At 42.8% G+C, this 24,922-nt stretch overlaps 2 protein-coding genes across 10 annotated transcripts in view; one reads left to right on the forward strand and one right to left on the reverse strand.

The window, feature by feature from the left end:
- Positions 1 to 7,148, forward strand: part of EPS8 (EGFR pathway substrate 8, signaling adaptor) — a 176,411-nt gene extending 169,263 nt beyond the window's left edge. For all 7 annotated transcript variants that reach the window (XM_077870944.1, XM_077870945.1, XM_077870938.1 and 4 more), the window contains 3 exons: positions 2,671 to 2,851; positions 3,967 to 4,096; positions 5,867 to 7,148. In XM_077870944.1, coding sequence (XP_077727070.1) covers positions 2,671 to 2,851; positions 3,967 to 4,096; positions 5,867 to 5,980 — 425 coding nt within the window. In that variant the 3' untranslated portion in view covers positions 5,981 to 7,148. The remainder of the gene's footprint in view (positions 1 to 2,670; positions 2,852 to 3,966; positions 4,097 to 5,866) is intronic.
- Positions 7,149 to 19,059: 11,911 nt separating this feature from the next.
- PTPRO (protein tyrosine phosphatase receptor type O) overlaps positions 19,060 to 24,922 on the reverse strand; it is a 239,816-nt gene continuing 233,953 nt past the window's right edge. For 2 of the 3 annotated variants that reach the window (XM_077870946.1, XM_077870948.1), the window contains 2 exons: positions 21,307 to 21,427; positions 19,060 to 20,269 (listed from right to left, as the gene is read on the reverse strand). In XM_077870946.1, coding sequence (XP_077727072.1) covers positions 21,323 to 21,427 — 105 coding nt within the window. In that variant the 3' untranslated portion in view covers positions 19,060 to 20,269; positions 21,307 to 21,322. Of the gene's footprint in view, positions 20,270 to 21,302; positions 21,428 to 24,922 lie in introns of all 3 variants that reach the window. The other variant, XM_077870947.1, reaches the window with a different exon arrangement.

Below are 24,922 nucleotides of genomic sequence, written 5' to 3' on the forward strand. Positions count from 1 at the left end.
CAAAGGTGGTTTCAATGACTTTGAACCCATAAAGCAGCCATGATCTGAATGTCAAGAAATCCAGTTCTAACTAAATTCTGCTAATTAATAATGTGATTTTGATAGATCATTTCCCCTCTTTTGGCCTCCATTCTCTTCACTGTTTCTTTTAGGGGTCTATATACAATTCTTTTCAAAATCTCTCTCACTGAAAAAGTCAGCAGAATGCCTCAGTCACTTGTTTATTCAGTGAGTATTTATTGCATCCCTACCCTGTTCCAGGTATTTCAGGTAAAGCAAACAAAGCAGGCAAAAATCCATTTTCTCTTCAAGTATATATTTTGATGGAAGAAGGTAGATAAATGATTGAGTTGATAGGGAACATTTTAAGTGGTTTTGGAGAATAATAAAGCCATTTGGATAGGAAGGGCTGTTTGGGAGTGCATTTTTTAAATAGGGACATTTTAAAGGAAGGGAAGAATGAGCCAAGTGGATTTGTGGGGGCGTAGCGTTCCAAGCAAAGTGCCTTAAATTTGAAGAGCACCAAGGAATCCATTATGAGCTAGACTGGAGGGTTCCAGGAGAGCAGTAGAGATACCTCAGAAAGTAGTCATCTAAGGCCTTTTACTGGGACTAGTTTGTGTTTCTTGGGAAGGTTTGGAGCAGAAGAGTTGCAGTATCTGACATATATTTTAAAAGATCATTTTAGCTGTTGTATTGAAAACAGAAAGAGCGAGGGCTGCAGTATTTGAGAGTGGAAGGAGGGCAACCTCTGAAGAGGCCAGTGGCTCAGATGGAGCTAGTCACAGAAAAAATGGACTGAAGTGATTGGGTTTTGAGTATATTTTGATGATAGGACTAACGGAATTTGCCAATGGATTGGATGTAAAAAGGACAAAGGGGAGTCTAGCAGAACTCCATGGCATTTTTGCCAGAGGAACTGAAAAAAAATAGGATTACCATTAAACAAGTGGGGACATATAGCATAAAAGCAAGCTTCAGGAAGAAGATAAGAAGTTCAGATTTGGACATTTGAGCTACCTAATAGACATCTAAATGGATATATTAAGTAGACGGTTGGCGTATATGTGTCCAGAGTTCTAAGGAACAAGTCTGGACTGGAGAAATAATTTTGGTAGTCATCAGCTTTTAAATGGTATAGTGATCATTAATGGAGTGAGTATAGGCAGAGGAGAGGTCCCAGGATCATGCCCTGGGGTACTTCAATGCTACTTACTGGGGAGATGAGAAGAACCAGAAAAGGAGACTTGAGAAGGAGAGGCCAATGAGACAGGAGGAAAATCAGGTGAGTGTGGTGTCTTGGGGAGGCCATAGGGGAAGAACGCTTTTTTTTTTTTTTTTTATGAAGAAGGCATTTTAAGGAACAATCACCTTTCTATATTGCTGGTGAGTTAAATGAAACAATGATTGGGAACTGACTGTAGCAGTTAAGCAAAATGTTGTGGAGGGTTGGGGCCCAAAGCCTAATTTTTTAGCAATAAATTAAAGAGAAAATTGGAGAACACGAATGGGAGTCAACTAGGATAGACAGCTTTTCACGGAATTTTACTAAAACAGGAGCAGAGAGATGGGCAGTAGCTGGGAGGGACATAGGGTCAAGAAAGGTCTTAAAGGGAAAAGGAATAATAACAAAATAAAAATGTGTTTGTATGCTGATGAAGCGATTCAGTTAAAGAGGAAAGTGGATAACCTAGATAAGTAAAGGAGAAATTACTGTTGAAGTATTTAAGTAGTCAGAGGACATGGGATCTAGTGCACATATAAAGGGGCAAGCCTTAGAAGCATGGACACAGTTGATCCATAATGTATTAGGGAGGGAGGGGAGAATGGAAAGGAAGGGAAGGATGCAGGGAAAGAAGAAAGGGAAGGCAGAGGGCAAGAGGAAAGTGCTGGTAGGTGAGGAAAACTGCTAGGAACTTAAAGAGGTTCTCTTCTAACTTATTATTTTATTTGGCATTAGGAAAGTGAGGTCATTAGTTCTGGGTAAAAATTTGGGGATGAGTGTTGGAGGTTTTACAGAGAAAGAAGAGAGTAAATACTTGTCTAACAGTTGCCATTTATTTGGTCTAGGGCAGGTTCTCAACCTGAGCCTTGTTGACATGGTGTTGGATAAGTCTCTGTTGTAGGAGACTGACAGGTACATTGTAGGATGTTTTGTGCAGTCCAGACCTCTACCCATGACATGATAGTTGCGTCCTTCCTCCCCACCCCCCGCCCAATTGTGCTGTTCAAAAGTGTCTCCAGCCATTAGCAGATATCCCTAGGGTCAAAATTTCCCCTACTTGAGACCATGACCTAAAAAAATGCAGTATGATTGTCAGGAAACAACAGCCTGGTTGAGGTTCATATTCATGAATTTAACATGAGATCATTCAGCATTGTTGTGTTGCACTCAGGGTACAGGTGCAGGCACAGAATAAGCAGAAAGTTAGATTTAACAAGGGGTGGGGTTTTGCCAAGGGAGTACAATGAAGAGAAGAGAAGAGCCAAGGAGTGGTTTTAATAATTGATCATGGAATTTGTCCTGTGTGAGGATGAACATGAGGAAAGATGGTAGGCACACTAGATTATAAGTCCTACCAGGGACAAAGGGTTTGGGCATTGGGGTTCTAAAGAGAGCAACATATGTTAGAAGTTTTCAAAAATACCCTATTCCATGTTGGTGTCTAGGAAGGAAATCTCAGATGGAGGAAGTGCAGGATGAGCTCATCCACAGACTGACCATTGGTCGGAGTGCCGCCCAGAAGAAATTCCATGTGCCACGGCAGAATGTACCAGTTGTCAATATCACTTATGACTCCACGCCAGAAGATGTGAAAACATGGTTACAGTCGAAGGGGTTCAGCCCCGTGTAAGTCTCTCTGGGAAGACTGCATTTCTATGTGTAATATATGTGTGATTTTCAGTTTGGTTGCTAAGATGTCACAAACGACTCTAAAATGTTGGGGAGACCAGACCGCATTTGTTCGATGCTCAGGAAATAACTATAGATATTTATAGCTTAAAAAGAATTGGAAGAAGGAGAAATAACTATAATCTGGTGGTACCCTGTTTCTTAGATGACGATGTCTGCTTATCATTGGCCCCTTAAGCAAAAACTGCCAGTAGCTTTGAGGTGGTAGCTTTCTTTCCCCCCTCATCTGGTTACACAGGGTAGGACTGAGGCCTTAGCTGGACTCCCCAGACCTTAGACGGCATATAGCAGAATATGCTGCTGCTGCAGGATATAGATTCTCAGCCAAATAAAAAATAAATTACCAATCATAGACTATAACCTAATATAACTTTTCCCTTGGTAAACCTATCTACATTTTAAGCACTTGAAAATATTTATGTATATGTGATACAACGGCCTATTTCAATAATACATACTTAAGAGAACTTTATAAACTTACATACCCAACATGACTGAAAAATGATACACATTGCTTAGTCAGTTGCTTGGTTACTAGAAAGTTATCTGTTCCCCCTATGAAACACCATGTTTAAAGGAATTGGCACTCAACAATAATGATACTAAATACAATTGGTTCCTTTTTGATACTTCATGATCATGTAGCCTCAGGATCATCATCATGAAAGCCCTTGTCACTGCCCTGAAGAAGCACTGTAGTAACATTTTATAAGAGTTTCATTATATGGAACACTTAGAAAACAGAGGTAATAGTAGGACCAGAAATTTTTTTCTCTTGTTTTATCTAGATAATATTTTTTTTCTGAGAGAGCAGGAGAGTGCACGAGCTAGGGGGTAGGGGTGGGCAGAGGCAGAAGGAGGGAGAAAGAGAATCCCAAACAGGCTCAGTGCCCAGCATGGAGCCCAACACAGGGCTCAATTCCATGACCCCAAGATCATGACCCAAGCCGAAATCAAGAGTCAGACACTTAACCAGCTGAGCCACTCAGGTGCCCCAATCTAGATAATATTTTTAATGCTGTATTTCTTTTTCTTTCTTCTGTGTTTTTCAGGACTGTCAATAGTCTTGGAGTATTAAACGGTGCACAACTTTTCTCTCTCAACAAAGATGAACTGAAGACAGTCTGCCCTGAAGGGTCCAGAGTCTTTAGCCAAATCACTGTACAAAAAGCTGCATTAGAGGTATGATTTGTCAACCTAAGTTGATATTTGTCTGCATTAATCAAGAGTGTGGGCCGAAAATTGAAAGCTCTGAAATCAGCTGTTTGTGTCCACATTGGTCAATTTCCCTTTCATGCAGAGCTAAGTTTGACTCAGCTTTTTATAATTTATCACTAGAGACTATCAATGACCATTTGAGGGGAGATTAATTTATCATAAATGCTCCTGTAATATGAAGCTTGGAGCATATGGTTTTGGACATTTAATGAAAGGCCTAATGTTCTCATTTTATATGCATTAACTACTTCTGTAGGAATTTAAATTTTGACACAGTAATGGACATTCACTTCTGAGTGAGTAAATGCCTTAAGAGGCCAGAACTCTTTTGCCTGTTCTTAATATTTAGTTTGGAGATTCTAGTAGGTCAGTAGTTAAAATCCTGGCTTAAAATCCTGGCTGTGGGTCTTAGATCTTAGTATATATCTAAATAATCAGAGGGAAAATATTAGGAATCATTGGAAAGAGAGAGTGCTGAAGAGTAATTACTTAGCCATAGTTGTCAGTAGGAAAGAAGAGGAAATGTTTTCTAGACTGACTATCCTTAAGCTTCGCATATCCTACTCTTCTTAAAATGGGCTGTGTAAGGGTAGTCATTTCAAGCCATATCTCACTGCTCTTGGTATCTTTCATGAAATTATACTTGAACTCAAATGAAAGTGTATTGGCTTTGGCGTAAAATTGATACATAATTTTCTCTAGTAGGTATATCCTCTAAATTCAACAGTGAAGTAACTCTGAGTGAAGTAACTTCACATATGCAACCCTATAACCACTCTCAGGAGAAATTTTACTTCCCTGGAAATTTTTCCTACAACATTGATCTTGGGAGTTCCTTATTAGGTGGATCCTGGGCATCTTCTATATTAGGGTTTCTGTATATTTAATATGAATAAGGATTGAATCTTCTCTGAGGCAGTTTTTATTTTACTGTTATACATTTTAATTTTATTGAGAGCATATATTTCCTTCTCAAGGGTATGATAGGAAGTGCCAAAATTTCTGAATTCCTTTGTATCAGATTGTCTATGATTTTCCCCCACCACCCAATTCCTCTTGGGTCTTACTTCCATTCCTCTGGATATAAATGGAGGCAGAGACTGAATACCTGAGTTGCTTCATATTCCTCAGTCACCTTCTGACTACACCCTTCTCTTGCATTTAGTCCATCTTTTAGATTACTCACCTGGGTTGCCAGAAACTTCTATTGATGAGAGCAGAATAAGGAAGGTGCACAGGGATGGTAGGTAGAGAGTGGCAAGGAGGAAAGCTGACTTGAGGTCAGAGGGTCAGAACCTTCATGTATTCTGAAGGGAACTTGGTGTACCCTGAGCCTAGTCTTCGAGCCTAATTTAGAATCCCCTAATGGCAGATGGGTATCTTGCTTAAGAGGGTTCTTTAATAATTTGCCATCTCATTATGCTTATTGTACACATATCTTATTTCTCCCAGGGAATCTGGAGCATTCCACATACATTATTGATTTATCTTTATCATGTCCAAGTGAAAGGCATGGTGAATGAATTGCCTTAAGACATCTCATAAATGAAAAAATGATTAATGTGATGTATTACTGAATTCCAGAAGCATCACTTATATGAAGGGCAGCCTTCAGTTTTCCCCAAGAGATAGTAGGAGAAAACCAAAGGACTCTTACCCTGAACCATTTCATTACATGACCTGCAGCCCACACAAACCTGTAACCATCTTGTCTGCACCATGTTTGTTTTTCAGGATAACAGTGGCAGCTCCGAGTTGCAAGAAATCATGCGAAGACGACAGGAAAAAATCAGTGCTGCTGCTAGTGATTCAGGGGTGGAATCTTTTGATGAGGGAAGCAGTCACTAATTTGTTTTTAAACCCCGTTTAAATTTGCGGCATTATTCCAACGTGCTTTGTTTTAAGAAGCCATGAAGGGAATGTCAGATTCTTATTTCTTGGAATACTTAAGTTATCGCCATAAAGAAACAATGCAAACATAAGTAAGCAGAGGACTTTTTTCCTGGGCCATTTTTTTTTTTATTAAAACTGAATAATTGTAAAATGATGCTTTGCCCTTGGGAAATATTTTACCTGCTTTCACAAGGTTGAGGTTTCCTTTATTGGATTAATTATTTCATCCCCACTTCAGTGTATAAGCAGGTATTTTTTGATAGAGGTAAGTTTATTTATTGCAGCAAAACAAAGATATTGCCCGTGATTTAAAAATCTAAATAATTTCACTTTTGCCCATGATTCTGGTGTGTGTCATTCAGAGTGTAGCTTACTTTTGGCTAGGCTCTGCTTACTTAGTTCTCTTCCTTGACATACTCAATGATAGAATGTTTAGATTTATTTAAAGTTCTTAATGCCAACAGTTTTTTTTAAAATCAAAACATTTAATGAACTGTAAAATACAACAAGCCTTGGACATGCAAATACAAACCTATGGAGCATTCCCAAGACATTTTATGTGTCATGGCTCTGTTGATCACAATTCCTTGTATAGCTTGTATTTTGATTTAGTTTATATTCTGCTTATATTCTGCTTATTGTGTTCTTATATATGAGAAAGCACAAGTGGACAAGAGGTCATATGCAGTCAAAATGTGTCCCAGGAAGTAGCCCGCATTGGTGTGCATTACAGTATTTTGCTTAATGAAGGCCTCAGTTCTAAATATTGACATAAGTAGTTAAATGGATATTGGGGCCATTTTATGTGTTTATCTGTGTCAAGTTCTTCTGGTTATAAGAAACACTTAATTTACACATATTTTAATCCTGTGAAAGATTCTAGCTAGATAGAGAAAAGAAAGATACTTAACCTTCAACAAATGTTATTTTTGGAAACACAATTTTTGTCATTAAATGTTATATTATTTCACATATATAAAACAGATGTTATGTAAGAATGTTGTATATTTTAACATAAATCCATTTAGAGAGATTATCTAGATTCATTAATTTTCATAGTGCCTTTTTCACATGAGTCAGCTGGAAAGTCTGCAATAAACAGTATTTGCTGTATGGTAATAAATGGCTTCTGTGTCATTGGCAAAAGGGATCTTTGGTATGTAGGCTCCGGATCAGGTTGGGTAGAATGGGAAAAACAGAGGCCCATTCTTTTTTTATTTTTTATTTTTTAAACTGATTTCCAGTACAGTTCAGCCTCTAGTGAAAGCTGGTTACAGTGATAAGAACAAATATATATAGCACTTATGAGTCCTAAGTGGTCCCACAGAAATGCCTCCTTAGGCATCTGTAGTAACTCTCTTGAGTTGTATTTTTTGACAAGGAAACAGCTTCCTAGGGTCTGATCCCCCCCACCCCCCAATTATGAGAGATACGGGAGTTGTTAATCTTCCCTATAACTATGCCCCTCAGACAAAGTGAAACAAACATGAGGATGATGAGGGTTACTCTAGATCTTTTCCATGACATAAGCAATGACACACATTTATAACTTGGCCCATATTGAAAGTCTCTGAAAATGTAAGGATAAGACAAGAGGAAATAGAAAAGTTAAAATAGCCTGAATATAATGTGATATATAATGTATTAAAAGAATTGGGGTAATGCATAGAGATATCTTTATGGTATGAAATCCCAAAGGACAATATCACAGTGGTGGCAGTTGCAGGAGTGGTTGCCTCCTTCTGGGCTATGGAAACAAAGGGCAGAGTTGGGATTAATAGAATTTTAGAATCTTGAGGGAGAGGTACCACAGAGTTTGGTCCTGGTACCTGAGAAGTTTCAGGGAAAGACCCCACAGCTGGTAAACAAACCTCTGAGAAGGGGGTGCAGTCTGTCTGGTGCTGTCCCACCTCAGGAAATTCAGAGAAGAATTCAGTTGAGAAAACCCCACAGACATGGGATTCAGCCCTCAGAAGACCATGCCAGCCAGCTGGTACTCAGATTTCTGGGAGGGCATAATGAGGCTGCTCTGGGAGTGTAGGAAAAGACAAACTGGTAACTAGAACCTACTGGGGCTCAATTGCTACTTATGGAGTGAAGAACCATGATCAGCGTGGTGGTAATAAAAACAGAGGAGAGCAGGTGCCTTGTCCCCCTCTAGCTTCCTGCCTCCCCCTAGCACCCTCTTTGGACAGAATCTGTTGGGAACACACCTGTCACAAAGTTGAGGAAAGAGGGATATATTTGAAAAAGCTCAATAACCAACCCAATCCAATTCTGGCTACTTAGCTTAACTTTTCTATGCCTATTTGAGATACCATACAAAAAAATTTTAAAGCTCATATTTTTACCTAACAAGATGTAATCCTCCTTCTCTGTTATTTAAATGGAAGTTAATAAACATAATTTGTAAACAGGCAAAAAAAAAAAAAAAAAGAACATAAGAACATTGAGCTACCACAGAGGTAGTAATAATAGGACACAGCTTCCATGCCTTGGGAGAGGGGAGCAAAGGGAGGGTTTGGGTTTATCAGCGTTTAGAAGCCTGGAGGAAGGGCCCTAGAAAGTTTGAGCCCAAAGCCCTAGGGGAGTGCTGTCTGGTGTTGGTGCTGGTACCTCAGGAGCACAAAGGAGAGATGCCCTGAGGAACGGGGACAAAAAGCTTTGAGGAGAGGAATCTGGACAGTTGAAGCTGGTATCTTGGAACTGGTATGTAGTGATGTTGGTTCTGAAAGGTAGGGGGTTGGGGTGACTAGAAACTAGAATCACCTACTACTACGGGATTAATAGCTGCTGCCAAAGTGAAGATCTCTTCCCTGGTGGGAAGCGATTTGATGATGGTGTGACCTCTGTGTAGTTTTCTTGGTTTTGGTGTTCATTGAGCTTCCTGGGATTACAGGATCAGTTTTTACTGAATTTGGCAAAATTTTTACCAGTTATTACTTTTGTTTGTTTGTTTGTTTGCCCAGTCCCTCCTGCTTTTCTAGCATTGAAGGGCTCCAGTTGCATGGGTATTAGGCCATTTGAAGTTTTCCCAGGTTTATTAATACTCTGTCAATTTTTTCCCCAGTCGTTTTTCTCCGTGTTTCATTTTAGTCCATTTCTGTTGCTGTCTTCAAGTTTGCTAGTCTTGTCTTCTGGAGTTTCTAGTCTGCTTTTAGTCTTTCATTGTATTTTTCATTTTAGACATTAGAGTTTTCATCTATAGAAGTTTGTTTCAATATTTTAAAGTTCTTTTCCATGTCTCGATGTGTTCAATACTTGACTTTATCAATCATAAAATAGTTAAAATATGTGTCCTAATGTTCTTGTTTATGAGCTCTGTCATCTTTCTAAAGGTGAGCAGTAAATTCTCTCCCTCCTCCACTTAAGAGGCACTGAGTCATAGGAAACAAATGTGAGAGATACTCTAGTTACTTAAAACTCTTCCTTTCAGTATTTTTCACTAAGAAAATGTATGGGAAATTGAGATTAATTTGTTTTTTAAAAGTAAATTTAGGGATGCCTTGGTGGCTCAGCATCTGCCTTTGGCCCAGGGCATTATCTTGGGATCCAGGATCAAGTCCTGCATCGGGCTCTTTTTGGGGAGCCTGCTTCTCCCTCTGCCTATGTCTCTGCCTCTCTCTGTGTCTCTCATGAATAAATAAATAAAATCTTTTTTTTTAAAAAAGCCTTTAAAAAATAAATAAAAGTAAATTTATGGAGGCTGCACTAGGGGTTACATAGAGGTCTCACTAGAGCTGGGCCTGCTCACCTTCTTCTCAATGCTTATACACAAGGAGACTGGAAGAGTATTAGAAAGTATGGATTCAGTAAAGGGGTTTATATAAACACCAATTGTTTCTGAGTAGAAGACAATGTTCATTCAGTAAGCACTTAGTTAACTGTCTACTTTAAGAACTAGATATAAGGGATGCCTGGGTGACTCAGTGGTTGAGTGTCTGTCTGTGGTTCAGATCGTAATCCTGGGGTCCTGGGATTGAGTCCCTCATTGGGTTCCCCACAGGGAGCCTGCTTCTCCTTCTACCTATGTCTCTGCCTCTCTCTGTGTGTCTCTCATGAATGAATAAATAAAATCTTAAAAAAAAAAAACTAGATATGAAGGGGAATCCTAGATACAGACTCTGGCCTCAGGAAACACAATCTAGAGAACTGTACAGCTTGCAGTATTTATCCCTGGAGCTAGTCTTATTGATCTCCTGGGGCTAAAGTATACCCTAAAACCAGGAGTAGGGGGGAGGTTTTCTAAAGGCTGTGATTTTATACTGTGACATTTAGTTTTTCTCAGAGGATGTGCCTCCAAGTTAGGCTGGTCAGAGATCTTTGTAGAGTTATTCAAAGGGCCCCTAGGAATGAAGTGGGTGGCATAGGAAGGTACCATTCATTCTACCACCCATCTCTGGGATCTTCTTTTCTTTATTTAAAACAAAACAAAACTTAGAAAACAAAAAGCTACAGTTGCTGCTGGCAACTCCCAGAGAAAGGCTGTATTTCTAGCAGTCCTGGGTCCCAGACAGAAAGAAATGTCAGTACTCACATCTTTCCCTTATCCACACCTCTCTCCACCACCTCAATTCCTCAGTGTCCTCTGCTCTGCAGGCCTCTTCAAGACCTGTTCCCACATCACCTCGCGACCTCCTTTCCTGGCTTCTTTGTTCCTTTCTGCCCTCAGAGGACAGGACAGGAAAGAGGCTGAAGAAGCTGATGCTCTGAGCTCAGTGTTATGGAAAGCACTCTGTTTTAGTGGAAGGAGCAGGGGGCATAGTTACCAGAAACAGAATTATCTTCCAATATCCAAATGTTTGGGTTTATCTAGTAAATCTATAAAAGAAAGGCTATAAAATAAAATGGTAAAATTCTGATAAGCTAAAAGAAATTGCTAAGAACTACGTTTATTGGATTCTAATCTGAATTGGGGAAAGATACAGATATCAATTGCTCTCAGAGGATTAAAGTCCTGAATCTGGATTTCTGGGGATATTTTAACAGCTGAGATGCTTCCTGAGGAGCCTTAAGCACACCACCTTTGCTTTGGTGTGGGAACAGGGTGGGCAATGAATCAGGGCTCCTGCCAGGCCCAGATGGTCCTGGTCCAGGCTGGTCCCATGGGCTCTTTCCTTCCTGAGTGTTGTTCCAGGTACTTGGCCCAATTCCTGCTTCTTTTCTTATCCCTTGAGCCTGGCCATGGAGTGAAACAATTTCTCCAACTTTAGTTATTCCTATCATCCCCCCCAAATGAATACACAGTCTCTTTCAGATAATGGAAAAACAAGAAATAATATACTCACACAGTGAGAAATTAATATCTATTGCTGGTCCTGTTTTAACATTTCTTACTTTAAAGCTGGCGTGCTAAGGCCTTCTGCCTCCCATGTATTCTAAGAGAAGGGAAAGAAGAACTGAACTCAGTATTCTAATATCTTTCACAAAGACCCCCACTTTACACGTGGGGAAATTTAAACTCAAATAGGGGTCAAGTATCTTGTACAAAGTCACACAGTAAGTAGAACTAAATTTGGACTCAGTTCTCTTGGACTTCTGTATTTCCTGCAAATCTTTGCATTCAGATGTCATAGGTCAGTGTATAAAAAAATTTAAGCATAAAAATATCTTTTCAAAACATGACATTTTTATATGGTATACCACTGTATAAAACAGGTAAAATCAGTTTCTCTCACTGGAGTTGCAGAGAGGAGGTTTGGAGCCTCATTTGGAAATCACTGGCCCGGGTCCCAGGAGATTCCCTCCTCCACAAAGAACGTGAAGGGAGACTGGGAGCTGATCATTCCATGGCAACAATAGACTTGGCCTCAGCAGTCATTTACATCTTTGGGAAATTTCAGGTGGCTGACCACCCCTTCAAAACAGCACTTCGTTTAGTCAGGAGAATTGCGTGCGGACATCCTCTCCTACTTTCATACCTAGGCTTTGAAGTAGATATTAAATAAGATGCCAATATGTGGACAAATATTAGCTGACCCTGGTCCCAGTTTTCCCTTGTGATTGCTGGGCCAGAGCCAGGAAGAGGTACACATTTGCTGCAAATTAATCTGTGGTGTGGTTTATCCAATAAACATAACAATGCTGCAGGGTCTTCTTCAGCTCAGGGAGGCATGTGGTCAAAGAGTGTGACTTGCACCAGGGAATAGATGAAAGTGGCAGAGCCACTGAGTCACCGGCTGAGACAGTTGCCATGACCTGCTGTCTGGCTTACAAAATACAGCCCTTTGTAAGGTGACAAGGTCTAGAGCACTAATAACTTGTAGCAACCCAGGATCCTGGGCCAGTCAGTGAAGACACATTTTACATTAGGAAGACAGCACAGGGAAGTTAGTTTATTATCTCCTCTCTACAACCAATCTTATCGTAGGGCAGAATTTAGACATTTAGGTAATTCATTTCATTTGTCTTGTAGCAGTAGGGGGAAAAATGAGGAAGTGACTATTGTTATTTTATGCCTTGGTGACAGCACAATGGATTTACAAAATGCAAATTAAAACAGCTATCTGGAATTGGAATTGCTTGGATGCTTCTCACTTCCTTTAGCATTTGTCAAACTGAGTTTCCCACACCCCTGTCAGACAGGAGTGTGCAGATGAGATGCCTCTCTCAGAGTTGCTGACTCCACGTTTGGCAGTACTTGGCACAGGGGGTGGTTACTGCTTATCTGGGGAGCAGGCCTCATGGAGGGCATGGCATGCTAAGATCTCCCACTTCAGGGGATCGAGGGGTCAACCGCGCCTGCCCGCGCTGGAGATGGCTTGGTGCTGGAATGAGTGGGAGGTCTGGAGGTCTGGACGTGCTGAGAGACTTGGCCCATTGTCCAGCATGTATTCCATGCCGCCTCTGCCAGGCCCTCGGCTGGTGCTTTACACAAGTCCACAAGGTTGGCATTACTTTGTTGTCATGGGGACACTCAGGCTTAGAGATGGTAGGTCACTTCTCCGGGGCTCACGGCTCCTGAGTGTCAAGAGTACAGGCTGCTGTAACCCAGTCTGTCATTTTCACTTACGTTACTCTGCATCCCCAAGCCACAGCCACCACGCCAGTGGCTTTACATTTAATCCTCAACACAACAGTGTGGAGAAAGCTCTTCCTATTCCCATGTACCAACAAGGAGCCTGGTTCTCTGAGGGACCAAGTGGTGTTCTCAGTGGCACCTGCTCACTCCAAGCCTCTGTTCTTGACTCTACCGGGAGAATTCACTCGTAACTCTTACATGGAGGGGGGGGGAGCGGGAGAGAGAGAGAGAGAGAGAGAGAGAGAGAGAGATCATGGGTAGGGAGGAAGGGCAGAGAAGAAGAAGCAGGCTCCTTACTGAACAGGGAGCCTGATGTGGGATTTGATCCCAGGACCCCGAGATCATGACCTGAGCTAACGGCAGACACATAACCAACTGAGCCACCCAGGGGCCCTCTAACAGTCTGTGCACATCAACATCTTTGTCTTAGGTGTAACCAGCTTTTCAGACATTACGTTAGTGTGAATTTGCACAGCTTGCCTGCACAATTGCAGACATTTTCACTGAATGTGAATCAGATGTGATCACATTGTGCTCTGCTGGGAAACCGTTTAGTGTGGGTGATATGCACTAGACACAGAACACACATTGCTGATGCACTTGGTAATAGAGAATCAAAGTAGGGAGCCAGGCTGGGACAGTCCAGGACTCTGATCTGGACAGTCAGCTCCTGCTTAGGTACCACAAGCCTTTATGACACAAGAGTCCACATTGGATCACATGCTGCACCTTCCTCACCTTCCTTCTATTCTGAGGTGGGGTGGGGGTGGGGGTTCACTTGTCACACTGGGAAGACTGACCCAGCCCAATTCAGGGACCAACTTTAGATGCTCTTATCAAATTTGTTCAAGAATTCCAAGATGGCCCTTGGGGACTGTGGGAAGTTGGTTTGTTCCAGGGAGTCATGCAATATGCTATGTTTTTCCGAGTATTGTTTTCAGCCCCACCACATGTTATTTTATTTTCTTGAAGCCCTGTACTGTCATAAAGCTACTACCACCATGTCCATTTCACAGATGAGACAACTGAGTCACAGGCAGGTGGAGTCTCAGCTTAGGTCTCTTCCCATCTAGTCTCTTGTTCTAAATAGCTCTGCTCTGCTAGACTGCTGGACCCTTGGCTGGCCTGCTTCCCAAGCTTACTCATGGGTTAAGAGTGGATGTGATCTAGTTCCATTTTGGACATAAAGGAACCCTCCAAGACCATTCTGTTTTGTGTCTATAAGGCTGTAGTGGTTCCAGTGAACTTTTCCTAGTTAAAGCTCTTTGGACTCTTTGGTGTTCTTCAGAGTGAACAAAAATATTTTGTGTCAGCCGGCTTTGAACTCCTACCCACTGCTCTGGAACTTACTATAACACACACATGACTAAGGCCTGGCTTGCTGAGCATCACCCCACATGCCAAACCTCATGGCCTCCTGTACGTTTGGGCTTCTATTAATGTGAAACCACTGTGGAGCCTATTGTTCATAGGAATCCAGGACTTTGAATCAGAGCCAATAGCCTCACATAAGGCTAAAGAATTCAAGTGGGTTTCCTAAGTAATGGTCTTCTTATTATAGGGTTTAAAAAGGGATAACAAAGCAAAGGAGAGACCCAATGAGGGAGAAAACCACTTCTGGAGAAGAATGCATAAATTTCCATAGAAAACTTTATTTAAAAGAACCACCATTGCTCCTGTGGCCTTTTCCTGAGCGCTTGTCTGCATTGTGGGGTAACCTTGCTCTGCTCTCTTTCATTTCTCACCTGCCTGCTGGGAATTGTACAGGGAGGTACACACCACTGCCCTGGGAAACTCCCATGGTAACCGAGGCCACACACAGTTGTCAGGTGTGTCCTTGTGCTGCCATATTAGCTCAGAGCAACTTGACTGCCAGAGATGGTGATACCAGAATCACTGCGAGAACACGATGGAAGTGTGTTACTTGGTCACACCGTGGGCCAGCAGATATTCCTGCTTCAGGTAGTGATCCAGAGCCCCTGCCTCCTCCTGTCTTTTTGGCACCATCCCGATCTGGAGGGAGGAAGGGAAGGACAGAGACAGACAGACAGACAGGCAGAGATGGAAGGTTGCACCTGGGTGATTTTTCAGGGGTCACAAGCCAGGGAGTAAAGGGGGCCATTGCTGCCTGTCTTCCCGTGGACAGCGCTAACTGCAGGTAGCTGGAAACTGTCGCCCTGACATGCTGTTACTTTTGCAGTCACAGTAAATCCACTGGATTCTGCTGAATAACACATGAGCTCGAGCTGTCTGTGGAGGCTTGGGAAGAAATTGTCACATTGGAGTCAGCCAGAAAGAAAAGTTTCAGAAGGCAGGGTTGAAGGTTAAGTTTCCCATATGGGCCCTAGTGACGGATAGAGTGGGTTTTATGAATGCTTGCTGAGTGCAGGAATGAGTGCACACCATTAGTGTTCCTTAATGTGCCTCCCCAGTCTTTAATACTTTAAGATGGCGGAGTAGTCTTTTTTGACCCTTCTAGAAAAAAAAAAAAAATCACCTGTCTTGCACTTGGGCCCACATTGGATGCTTTATGTGTTTCTATCACAGCACCTGTAACACTTTGTTGCCCATGGTTTCACTTCTAACTTCCTCTACTAGACTATAAATTCCTCAAAGCAGGAACCTTGTCTCATCCATCTTCATAGACCCCCTGCCTCACAGGGGATGTTGAGTAAATTTTTTTTTTTTTTTAAGAGGGAGAGAGGTTGACTATTTCTTAAATTGGTTTGAAATTAGGCCTCTGTTCAAAGCAGCTCTGGGCACTAGCAGACACATCGCACCTGCCCTTTTACCAAAATGGGGACATGATTTGGGCCATAAGCCTATATCCATGAAGGGCATTGACTCAGACATTCTTAACATTAGTAATAAAGTCCTTAGATGTGTACACAAAAGAAGGAAATGCTTTCTGACAAGTGAAGGGACAGACTGCCCCGTGAGGTGGCAATTCTGCATGCCAGAAGGGCTTAGCAGAAAAGAACTCGCCACCTGCCAGGAATCTATATGGTTGAGGAGAACCCTGTTTCGAGGAGCAGAGTAGGCTAGCTTGGTGATCTTCCTCGAGGAAGACGGACCATGTCAGGGTCCATGATGACCGATGAGCAACAAGAACAATGAGAAGCTAGTGTCACTGTTCTAGAAGCCCTAGGGAAAAAAGCCAAACACCATTATCTGGATTGGTAGGCACTGCAGAAAATATATTGACAAAGTTTTGAGATATATAAGTGAAAAATGGTGAAAAAGACTTGACTAATGTTTTCTTGGTCCTTCCAACAACAACAAAACTGATTCCGTGGCACATTTTTGAAAGGGAGCATATGGCACCATTTGTGCTTATCATCATGCCCAGCATATGGCAAGTAGTCAAGAAATCTCTCATTGGTTAATTGATTGATTCATTCAGCACGACTCGATAGGCAAACATTTGTTGAATTAATGATTGAATAAACAAAAGAGCCTTCCTTTCCAGGCTTAACAGCCTTACTTCTCTCAAATCTTGTAACTTTGACCTGATGTTTTGCACATCCCCCCGGTGCTGCTGACTCTGCCCTGGACAGCCTTCAGTTTCTTAATGTCCCTCATGATTCAACTCCCAGAGCCATACATCATACTCTATCTTTAATTGAGTGACCCACCAGGATCAGGCATGGCCATAAGCATCGGCTGACACCGAAAACAAAACTCCTGCTGTTCTGGAAGGCCAGGCATCAGAGATATCATAGCTTAAGGTTTGTTTGTTTGTTTGTTTGTTTTTCTAAATGCATCCAAATGGGGCTGTGAAAAACTAGGGGTAGTTTGCACGTGTTATATGTTTGTTGCTTTATAACCCCTTTGGCCCAAAGAGATGTTATATTTAGTCCTGGGCATGGCCTTTGGACTCCGAGCCTGTGCCAAGTACCAGGCTAGAAAGCTGTGAGCCAGGACACGAGCCAGCTTATTTGAAGCACATTACATCAGACATTTCCTGAGGTGGAAAGGAAGTCCTCCTTGCTAGAAAGCAGGGAGGATTTTGGCTCTTAGAGGCTGGATTCAGTAACTTTAACTCTTTGGCTAAGGGCCAATCCTCTAGCAAGCAGCTATCATATGGTCTGCAAAAAATTCAGATCCAAAGTCTCCAGCCCCCGTTTTATGTGTTGACACCATAGCCTTCTTTGAGAGATGGATTGCCTTTTGGAGCAGTGGGGAGTTGTGGGGGTTGGGGGGTGGGAGGGACAGCTTTTAGAAAAGGAGAGACGTTAGAAAATCTGATTAAAGATTTTATAAGAGATTAAAATAATCTTACTAACTTGTCTCAATTTGAGGGGTAATGTTGACTTTGTAAGCAGAAAATGATAAGCCCTGAATTAAAATGCTGTCCAAAAAAGTGCTGTCATCCATCACTTTTTTTTTCCTTTTCAAGTTAAATAAAATCATATAATGTGTAGTGAGGGATATATTAGTGTTAAATATTACATTTATAAATTAAGCCCTAATGATAGTTTCTCAATTAACTTTAGAAATTGACTTTGCAGTGAAGAAATTTGATCTCCACAACACTTGAAGTTAAATATTTTGTGACTCTAAAGTCTTCCCCTCTCTCCATGAGCCACGTAGGCTATTTTGACCTGTATGTGCCAGCGCCTCTGTGGTCAGAACATTGTAGCACTACTCAGATGATTAAAAACAACAACAGGGACGCCTGGGTGGCTCAGGGGTTGAACATCTGCCTTCAGCTCAGGTTGTGATCCCGGGGTCCTGGGATTGAGTCCCGCATGGGGCTCCCCAGGGAGCCTGCTTCTCTCTCTCTTCTTTTCTCTCTGTGTCTCTCATGAATAAACAAATAAAATCTTTAAAAAAAAAAAAAAAACACCACCACCACCAACAACAAAAAACCTTATTAATGATACAGAGGCCGCAGCAGCCGCCTCTCCAATCTTCAAACTGAGTCCTGGAGTGCAGATGAAGCTGGTTACAGTGGTTTTAGCGTCCATGAGAGGACAAGATACAAAACACCTTCGGGTGCATCATCCTACTGTTACTCTTTATATCTGAAAAATATGGGGCTGCGGTGGGGCCTTCTGCAGTTTATGAGCTGGGGCTCAGGAGAGAGAAGTTCCCAAGGCGTCTGCTATCTGCTGGGCTTAGGATCCAAGGCTTCTGACAGGTGGATGCTTTCCTCACTATAAATTCTCCAGGCTCCGGGCACCTGTGTCCCGGCGAACAAAGGGACTGCTCTGGAGACCCCCGGGAGGGGGGGAGGATCTGGTCAAGTGCTTTGGCCGGACCCTCCTGTGGTCTAAGCTCGGAGCCTCGGGTGTAAACTCTGGATACTCCGTCTTCTCTTTTGGGAAAGTGGATCTGCTACTCTTTGATCCCGCCCCTGAAGGGGTGGGTGCTCAAGAAAAACCTGAAATATTCATGAAGTGCTTTAAGTTTCAGGGGAAGTAATATTCCAGCCCAGGACCCCGAAGTGAATTCCAGCTTACCCAGGCATCCGAGGGGCTCGCGTCGCCCCGACCTGCCCCGGTGCGGGGTCGGGGCGCATCACCCATCACCCATCACCCATCACCCTGCTTCAGGCCTTTGCGCTCCGAGGGTGCGGCGCTGCGGTGTTAGCGGGCCGCGGGGGGGGGGTGTGGGGGGAGGAGAGCAGGTGGGGAGGCGGGGAGGGGGAGGGGGCGAGGAAGAACTGACGCCGCCTGGGGCGCCCAAGCTGCCGAGCTGGGGCGCCCCTGCCCCCCCCCCCCCCCGGGGTGAACCTGGGGCGCGCGGCCAGGGCTGCAGGAGCCGCGCCGGGGGCTGCTGGGGCCGGGGCTGCTCGGGGCCAGGGCCGGGGCGGCGCGGAGCTGTTCCCCTGGCGCCCTGGGCCGCCGCTGAGGTCGCCGATGAATTATTGAGCGACCCTGGGTGCAGGGCTCCGCGGGGACGCCGGGCCACCCGATGCCCGCGCCCAGGCCGAGCAGGACGCGCCGCCCACCGCCCCCAGCCCCCCGTCACCTCTGATTTTTTAAGGGGGTGACACAGAGTAAGAGGCTTCACAGGGCCCGCAGTGCCCATCTTGACAGCGTTTATGTCACATACACACTCATGTACTGTAGTGATAGGAACACCCCAGGAACGAAACGTTACTAGTTTACACTGGTTAAAAGGAAACGGACAACCCCAAAACCAAACAAAACCAAACAAAGAAATCTCTGTTGGAATCCGTAGAGACGCCTGACGGTAGCCAAACAGGCGCCCCAGCATGCTGCAGTTCATCGCCCCAACTTCCTAAGGCCCCCAGCCCTTGGTGGGAAGGAAAGTGCCTTTTCACAGCCTGCAGCGCTCAAAGAAAGAGCTTTCGCGTGGGCAGGTCCACGGAGAAAGGGATGCAAAGTCTAGGCACCAAGGTTGCTCAGACAGAAATGGAGTCTTAAGAGTCCTTCTTCAAACTGCTCCGAAGCAGATCTGGTTTGCTGGAAAACAATCTGGACGGTGACCTTAGTCCCAGAGGGCCCAAGAAAAAAAAAAAAAAAAAAAAAAAAACACTTAAGTGTTAATAAGGAAGAAAACCATCAAGAACTAGAACAATGAAGACTTAAATATTTTTTTTTTCTACTCTACTTTGAAGCTGAATCACAGCTCTCTCATAGTTGGAAAAGATATGCAGTTGATCTGTGGGTACAAACCTTCTCTCTCAATCCCCCCCTCCCACCCCCGATCCAGCAGCTTAATGTTGGAGCACAGATATCGCTGGTTGGATTTCCTTGAAGCAGAATTAACAAGTCCTCATGTGTGGCCATGCCACTTTTTAGCAATGAGGTATAATTTGATACTGACAATTCCTGTTCCCTCTTGGGCTACGGGCTTGGTCAGTCGTGTGGGTAGAAAACAATTCAGCTTTCAGATAAAATCACACATACAAAAATTATTGCACTTAAAAACAACAAGAACAACAACAACAAAAACTCAGCCCAACCGGCCAAGGGCCAAGGAAACTCTTCGAAGTGTTGTGCTTCCTGCCCTTCGCAGGGCGTCGGGACTTTTTCTGGTGTTCAGTTGAATTTGGTCCGCTACGTCCAGAAGTGAAGGAGTCCAAAAGACACTGTAGGCTCTTTAAGGCTAAGTCTTCCCGGTGCTTCTATGAGATAGATGATCTCCTTGGCCACATACTACAAAGCAGGGGCTCTTCTTAGCAAAATGGCTAGCAGGGCCCCTAAAAATGTCTGGAAGCAAGGGAGGATGGGTGCACACCATATCCTGTCCTGTGGATGAGAGAGAGAGAGAGAGAGAGAGAGAGAGAGAAAGTAAGCAGCCTGGGAAGGGTAAGCCGCACACTGACAGCTCTGTGGCTGGAAGTAGAGAAACTTCCTCCTGATTCCACTACTTGCTCTCTTTACACTCAACACCACAGCCCATGTGGACCTAGGTTGTCTATGCATTTTTCTCTGTAAGTCCCTTTTGTGGATCTAAATATCTTCCCCTTTTCAGTGAATTTGTCCCTCCGCCTTTACCCTTCCTGCCTCCTTGAGCTTTCTGTCTGTTGATAGCTGTAAAGGAATACTAATCCTATCCGCTACCCCTGGTCTGTATGCTGTTTATCCTTCCATATTAATCCCAGAACACACCCCTGTCCTCTCCCAACCCAGGGAGTGGCTGCCCCCACCTCAATGTACCCAGATGCATTTCACACTCTGTTTACTGACTTGAACTGGCATATTGTGACTTCAACTAAGATTATTATGCCTCCAAAATCTGATCCCCTAGTCAAAGCCGAGCACAAAGCATTTGATATGTTACTAATGTTTTCAGGAAGCTCTCAAGTAAATGTTCACATACTGGATGGAATCAAGGCATTCTTCAACTCCACTATCCTGGGCTAATGTTAATATTGTTTTCTGCCTTTGGGAGACAGCTCATGTCCAGCTCAGGTCTCCTTGTGACCCCTTGTATGATCCTTGTAATCAATAAAACATTTGCACAAAATATCTGGATAAATAGAGTTGAAGGGCAGTATCCTGATATCTCAGGCACAGATCCAATATCGGAACAATTTAAGGTTCCAAGTAGAGGGAAGGAAGTTCAAATCATAATGAGTTGCTGAAGCTCCTGTGTGTCATACCACTGACCAAGGCACATGGAAGCTCTAAGATGGGCATGGTATTCATTTCTCCCTAAAACCACATCTGTGGGGTCAGAATCAATACAACTGGTGAGTGCTGCCTTTTGTTGTATCCTATCCCTTCCCACTTTGTGTCTCCTCGCATGGTTCGCAGACAGAGCACCCAAGAAGCTTACTTACTGCTCTGGATTTGGGACTAGGACTTGCTAACATTCTCATAGATGACATCACTGATGCAGAACTGCTGCTTCTTCTTCATCCACATCAGTTGCACACACTGATGGATAAAAATGTACTGCTCCTAGAGCAAAAGACAAAAGCAGGTTTCAGAGCAATATATTTTTGTGCAAGACACATGCAAAAATATAATATTTTCACTCTGTGGCAGGATTAGATATGATCTAATGTCAAATGAGACAATTTTCATTATTTATGAGATAATTTTATAACTAGAAAATCCAAGAGAACTGTGAAAATATTTTGATCAATAATAGAGCTTAGGTAATCACAACTTAATGCGTAAGGCAATGAATAGCCAATCAATAAATCATGGGCCTATTTTGAAAAAAAATAGCATATCATCTCTTAATACACCCAAATAAATTCCAGAAAGTTTAATAAATTAAGCCATAAAAATATAGGGGGGGAATACAGGATAGTTTTTCTTGGATTAGTTCTAATAAGGAGTTTCTAAACTTCAAAGCAATGCAATAAATTACAAATAAAAATTTCAAACTACTATATATAAAATAAAATGAATAAAATAAAGGGAATTTAAGACCCACTTATTCAGCATCATGATTAGGCTATTACATTTAACAAGTCGGCAGCATGAGTGAAAAAAAATATCTACATTAAAGCCCTTCGTTGGAATGCTTTCCATTTTCCACAGAACAGAAACTAAAATAACTTGTTATACAAATAGTCACAAATCTAGTCCTCGAGCTTTTTACCAAACACATGAGTATTGTCTAAAACATGTCTTCTTTGCAGCACATCTTCCTGCCACCGCTGTGCGTGGCTGAGTTCACAGATCTGTTGTAACCTGTGGCTTCCCTGTCTCTTCTCTGGCTCTCGCCTCCTGCTAAGCTTTGCTTCCTGGAGGTAATGAAAACCTTCTGCCACCACTTTAGCTGCTGCTGCTGCTGGAACCTCCATAGCCACCTTGGTTTCGTGGTTTGGCAAAGCACTGGCCTCCACCACCGTAGAGGCCAGGGCTTCTGCCTCCAAAATCTCCTCCCTTCAGAATCTGAAGGTCCAAAATTTGAAGACTGATTGTTGTGGTTGCCAAAATTATCATAGCTTCTGCCTCCTCCAAAATTGCTTCCATCGTTATCCAATCCATTAGAGCCAACCTCACTGCTCCCATGGCCACCACCACCTCGACTGCCACCATGGCCACCTCACTAGTTTACTCATGACCAAAGTTGTCATTCCCATCAAAACCACCTCCATGACCACCACCAAAGTTTCCAGAACCACTTTGACCTCTTTGGCTGGATGAAGCACCAGCCATCTCTTGCTTACATAGGGCTTTCCTTACTTCACAGTTGTGGCCATTCACAGTATGGGATTTTTGAATGACAGTCTGGTCCACAGAGTCATGGTCATCAAATGTCACAAAAGCAAAGCCTCTCTTTTTGCCATTGCTTCAGTCGGTCATGATTTCAATCGCTTCAATTTCCCCATGCTGCTCAAAATAATCCCTTAGATGATGTTCTTCAGGGGTTCTTCAATGCTACCAACAAGAATCTTTTTCACAATTAAGTGGGCACCAAGTTTTTGAGAATCTTCTCTTGGGACAGCCCTCTTTGTTTGCACAATTCTTCCATCCACCTTGTATGGCCTTGCATTCATGGCTGCCTCCACCTCCAGCACTTGGTGTTCAGATCTCTCATGACCACACAGTCATGAGTCAGAGTGTTGCCCTTTGCTCAAAATGGCTCCTCAGGCTCTCATCAGTTGTTTCAAAGCTCAAACCTTCAATGAAGAGCTTCTGCAGCTGTTCTGGCTCTTGGGAGGCTCTGACTTAGATACAATGGCGGTGAGAGGGGAGACTTTAATGATGCTTACTCGGTGGGCAGAAAGGAGTCATCTAACGAATGCATCTCAATATCTTTATTTCTGTTTAAAATTCCTTCAGTCAGCAATCACACACTTAAATTGAAAAATAAAATATATAGGCAAATAGACCAAATATTCCTGGAAGATAGGGACTGTATCTTTTTTAAAAAAGATTTAATTCATTTATTCATGAGAGACACATACATACACACACAGAGGCAGAGACACAGGCAGAGCGAGAAGCAGTCTCCCCACAGGGAGCCCAAGGCAGGACTTGATCCCTGGACTCCAGGATCACACCCTGAGCCAAAGGCAGAAGCTCAACCACTGAGCCACCCAGGCACCCCTGTCTTTTTTTATTCTTCATGCCTAGCACTCAGTTTGTGCTTATTGTAATGTTTTCTGAAGTAAACTGAGGAAATATTAAAACATACCCAAGAAGTGGTGACATAATAAAACATGTAAGTTGACACAACTGTTTTTCATCTGACATGGGCAAAGCTAAAGGAAAAAGGTAACACTCGATGAGGCCTTGAGTTTGTTGAAGCTGTCATTTTTCTCTGTTGGTGGTGGAGGTATTATTACTAAAGTGTTAGCTGAGGACACAGATAATAAATGAGTGGAAAAGGATCCAACTAATTGTCCTATGAAAAGGAGCATGGTGACACCTGGGTGGCTCAGTGGTTGAGCGTCTGCCTTTGGCTCAGAGCATGATCCCCGGGTCTTAGGGTCAAGTCCCATATCAGGCTCCCTGCATGGAGCCTGCTTCTCCCTCTGCCTGTGTCTCTGTCTCTCTCTGTGTGTCTCTCATGAATGAATGAATAAATAAAATTTTTAAAAAAAAGAAAAGAAAAGGAGGATGGTTTAAATAAGACACAACAGATCTATACTGAAATATTTTTCAGTCTTTAAAATGAGATTTACAGAGTTTTGGACAACTTGGGATGATATGTATAGCAAAATGTTAAGTGGAAAACGACACTGTAAAATTAGTATATGCATATATAGCATATAAGCATAATCATATAAAAGTTATACTTGAACACAGATGGAGATGAAATACCTCAAAATATTGAGAGTAGCTGTCCTGGTGCCATGAAATCCAAGTAACCTCATGATCTTTTACCTTTCTTCTTTATTCCCTAGAGCTTCTCTATAAGTAATACCATTAGAAATAACCTTGACATAAAAACCAGTCGTGGAGGGACACCTGGGTGGCTCACCGGTTGGGCATTTGCCTTTGGCTCAGGGCATGATCCTGGGGTCCTGGGATCACGTCCCACATCGGGATCCCTGCATGGAGCCTGCATCTACCTCTGCATATCTCTGACTCTCTCTGTGTGTCTCTCATGAATAAATAAATAAATGAATCTCAAAAAAAAAAAAAAAAAAAAAAAAGCCAGTCATGCTATTCACAGGATTTAAGGGGTCTTTTGTATGACAACTTTATAAAGGTTAGGTTAATACTTCAAACCTCACTGGGTTGATAATCAGCCTAATCTGTATTTTCAACAAGCTTTGGAGAAAATACATTCCCTTATTTCGTGATAATATCACATTCATAACTGCCTACCTCTTCTCGTCACACATCACTCCACTGTTTCTGGTGTTGTGTCAAGCACTGAGCACGGTTCGGGCCAGGGAGGACCTGGTTTTTCAACCCATAACTACTCAGTGGCCAAACTTTGTGTCAAAAAGGGAAAAAAGTAGCTGACCACAGGCAAGGTAAATA

The sequence above is a fragment of the Canis aureus genome, chromosome 25 (assembly GCF_053574225.1).
Source record: "Canis aureus isolate CA01 chromosome 25, VMU_Caureus_v.1.0, whole genome shotgun sequence".
In the NCBI taxonomy this organism is placed as follows: domain Eukaryota; kingdom Metazoa; phylum Chordata; class Mammalia; order Carnivora; family Canidae; genus Canis; species Canis aureus.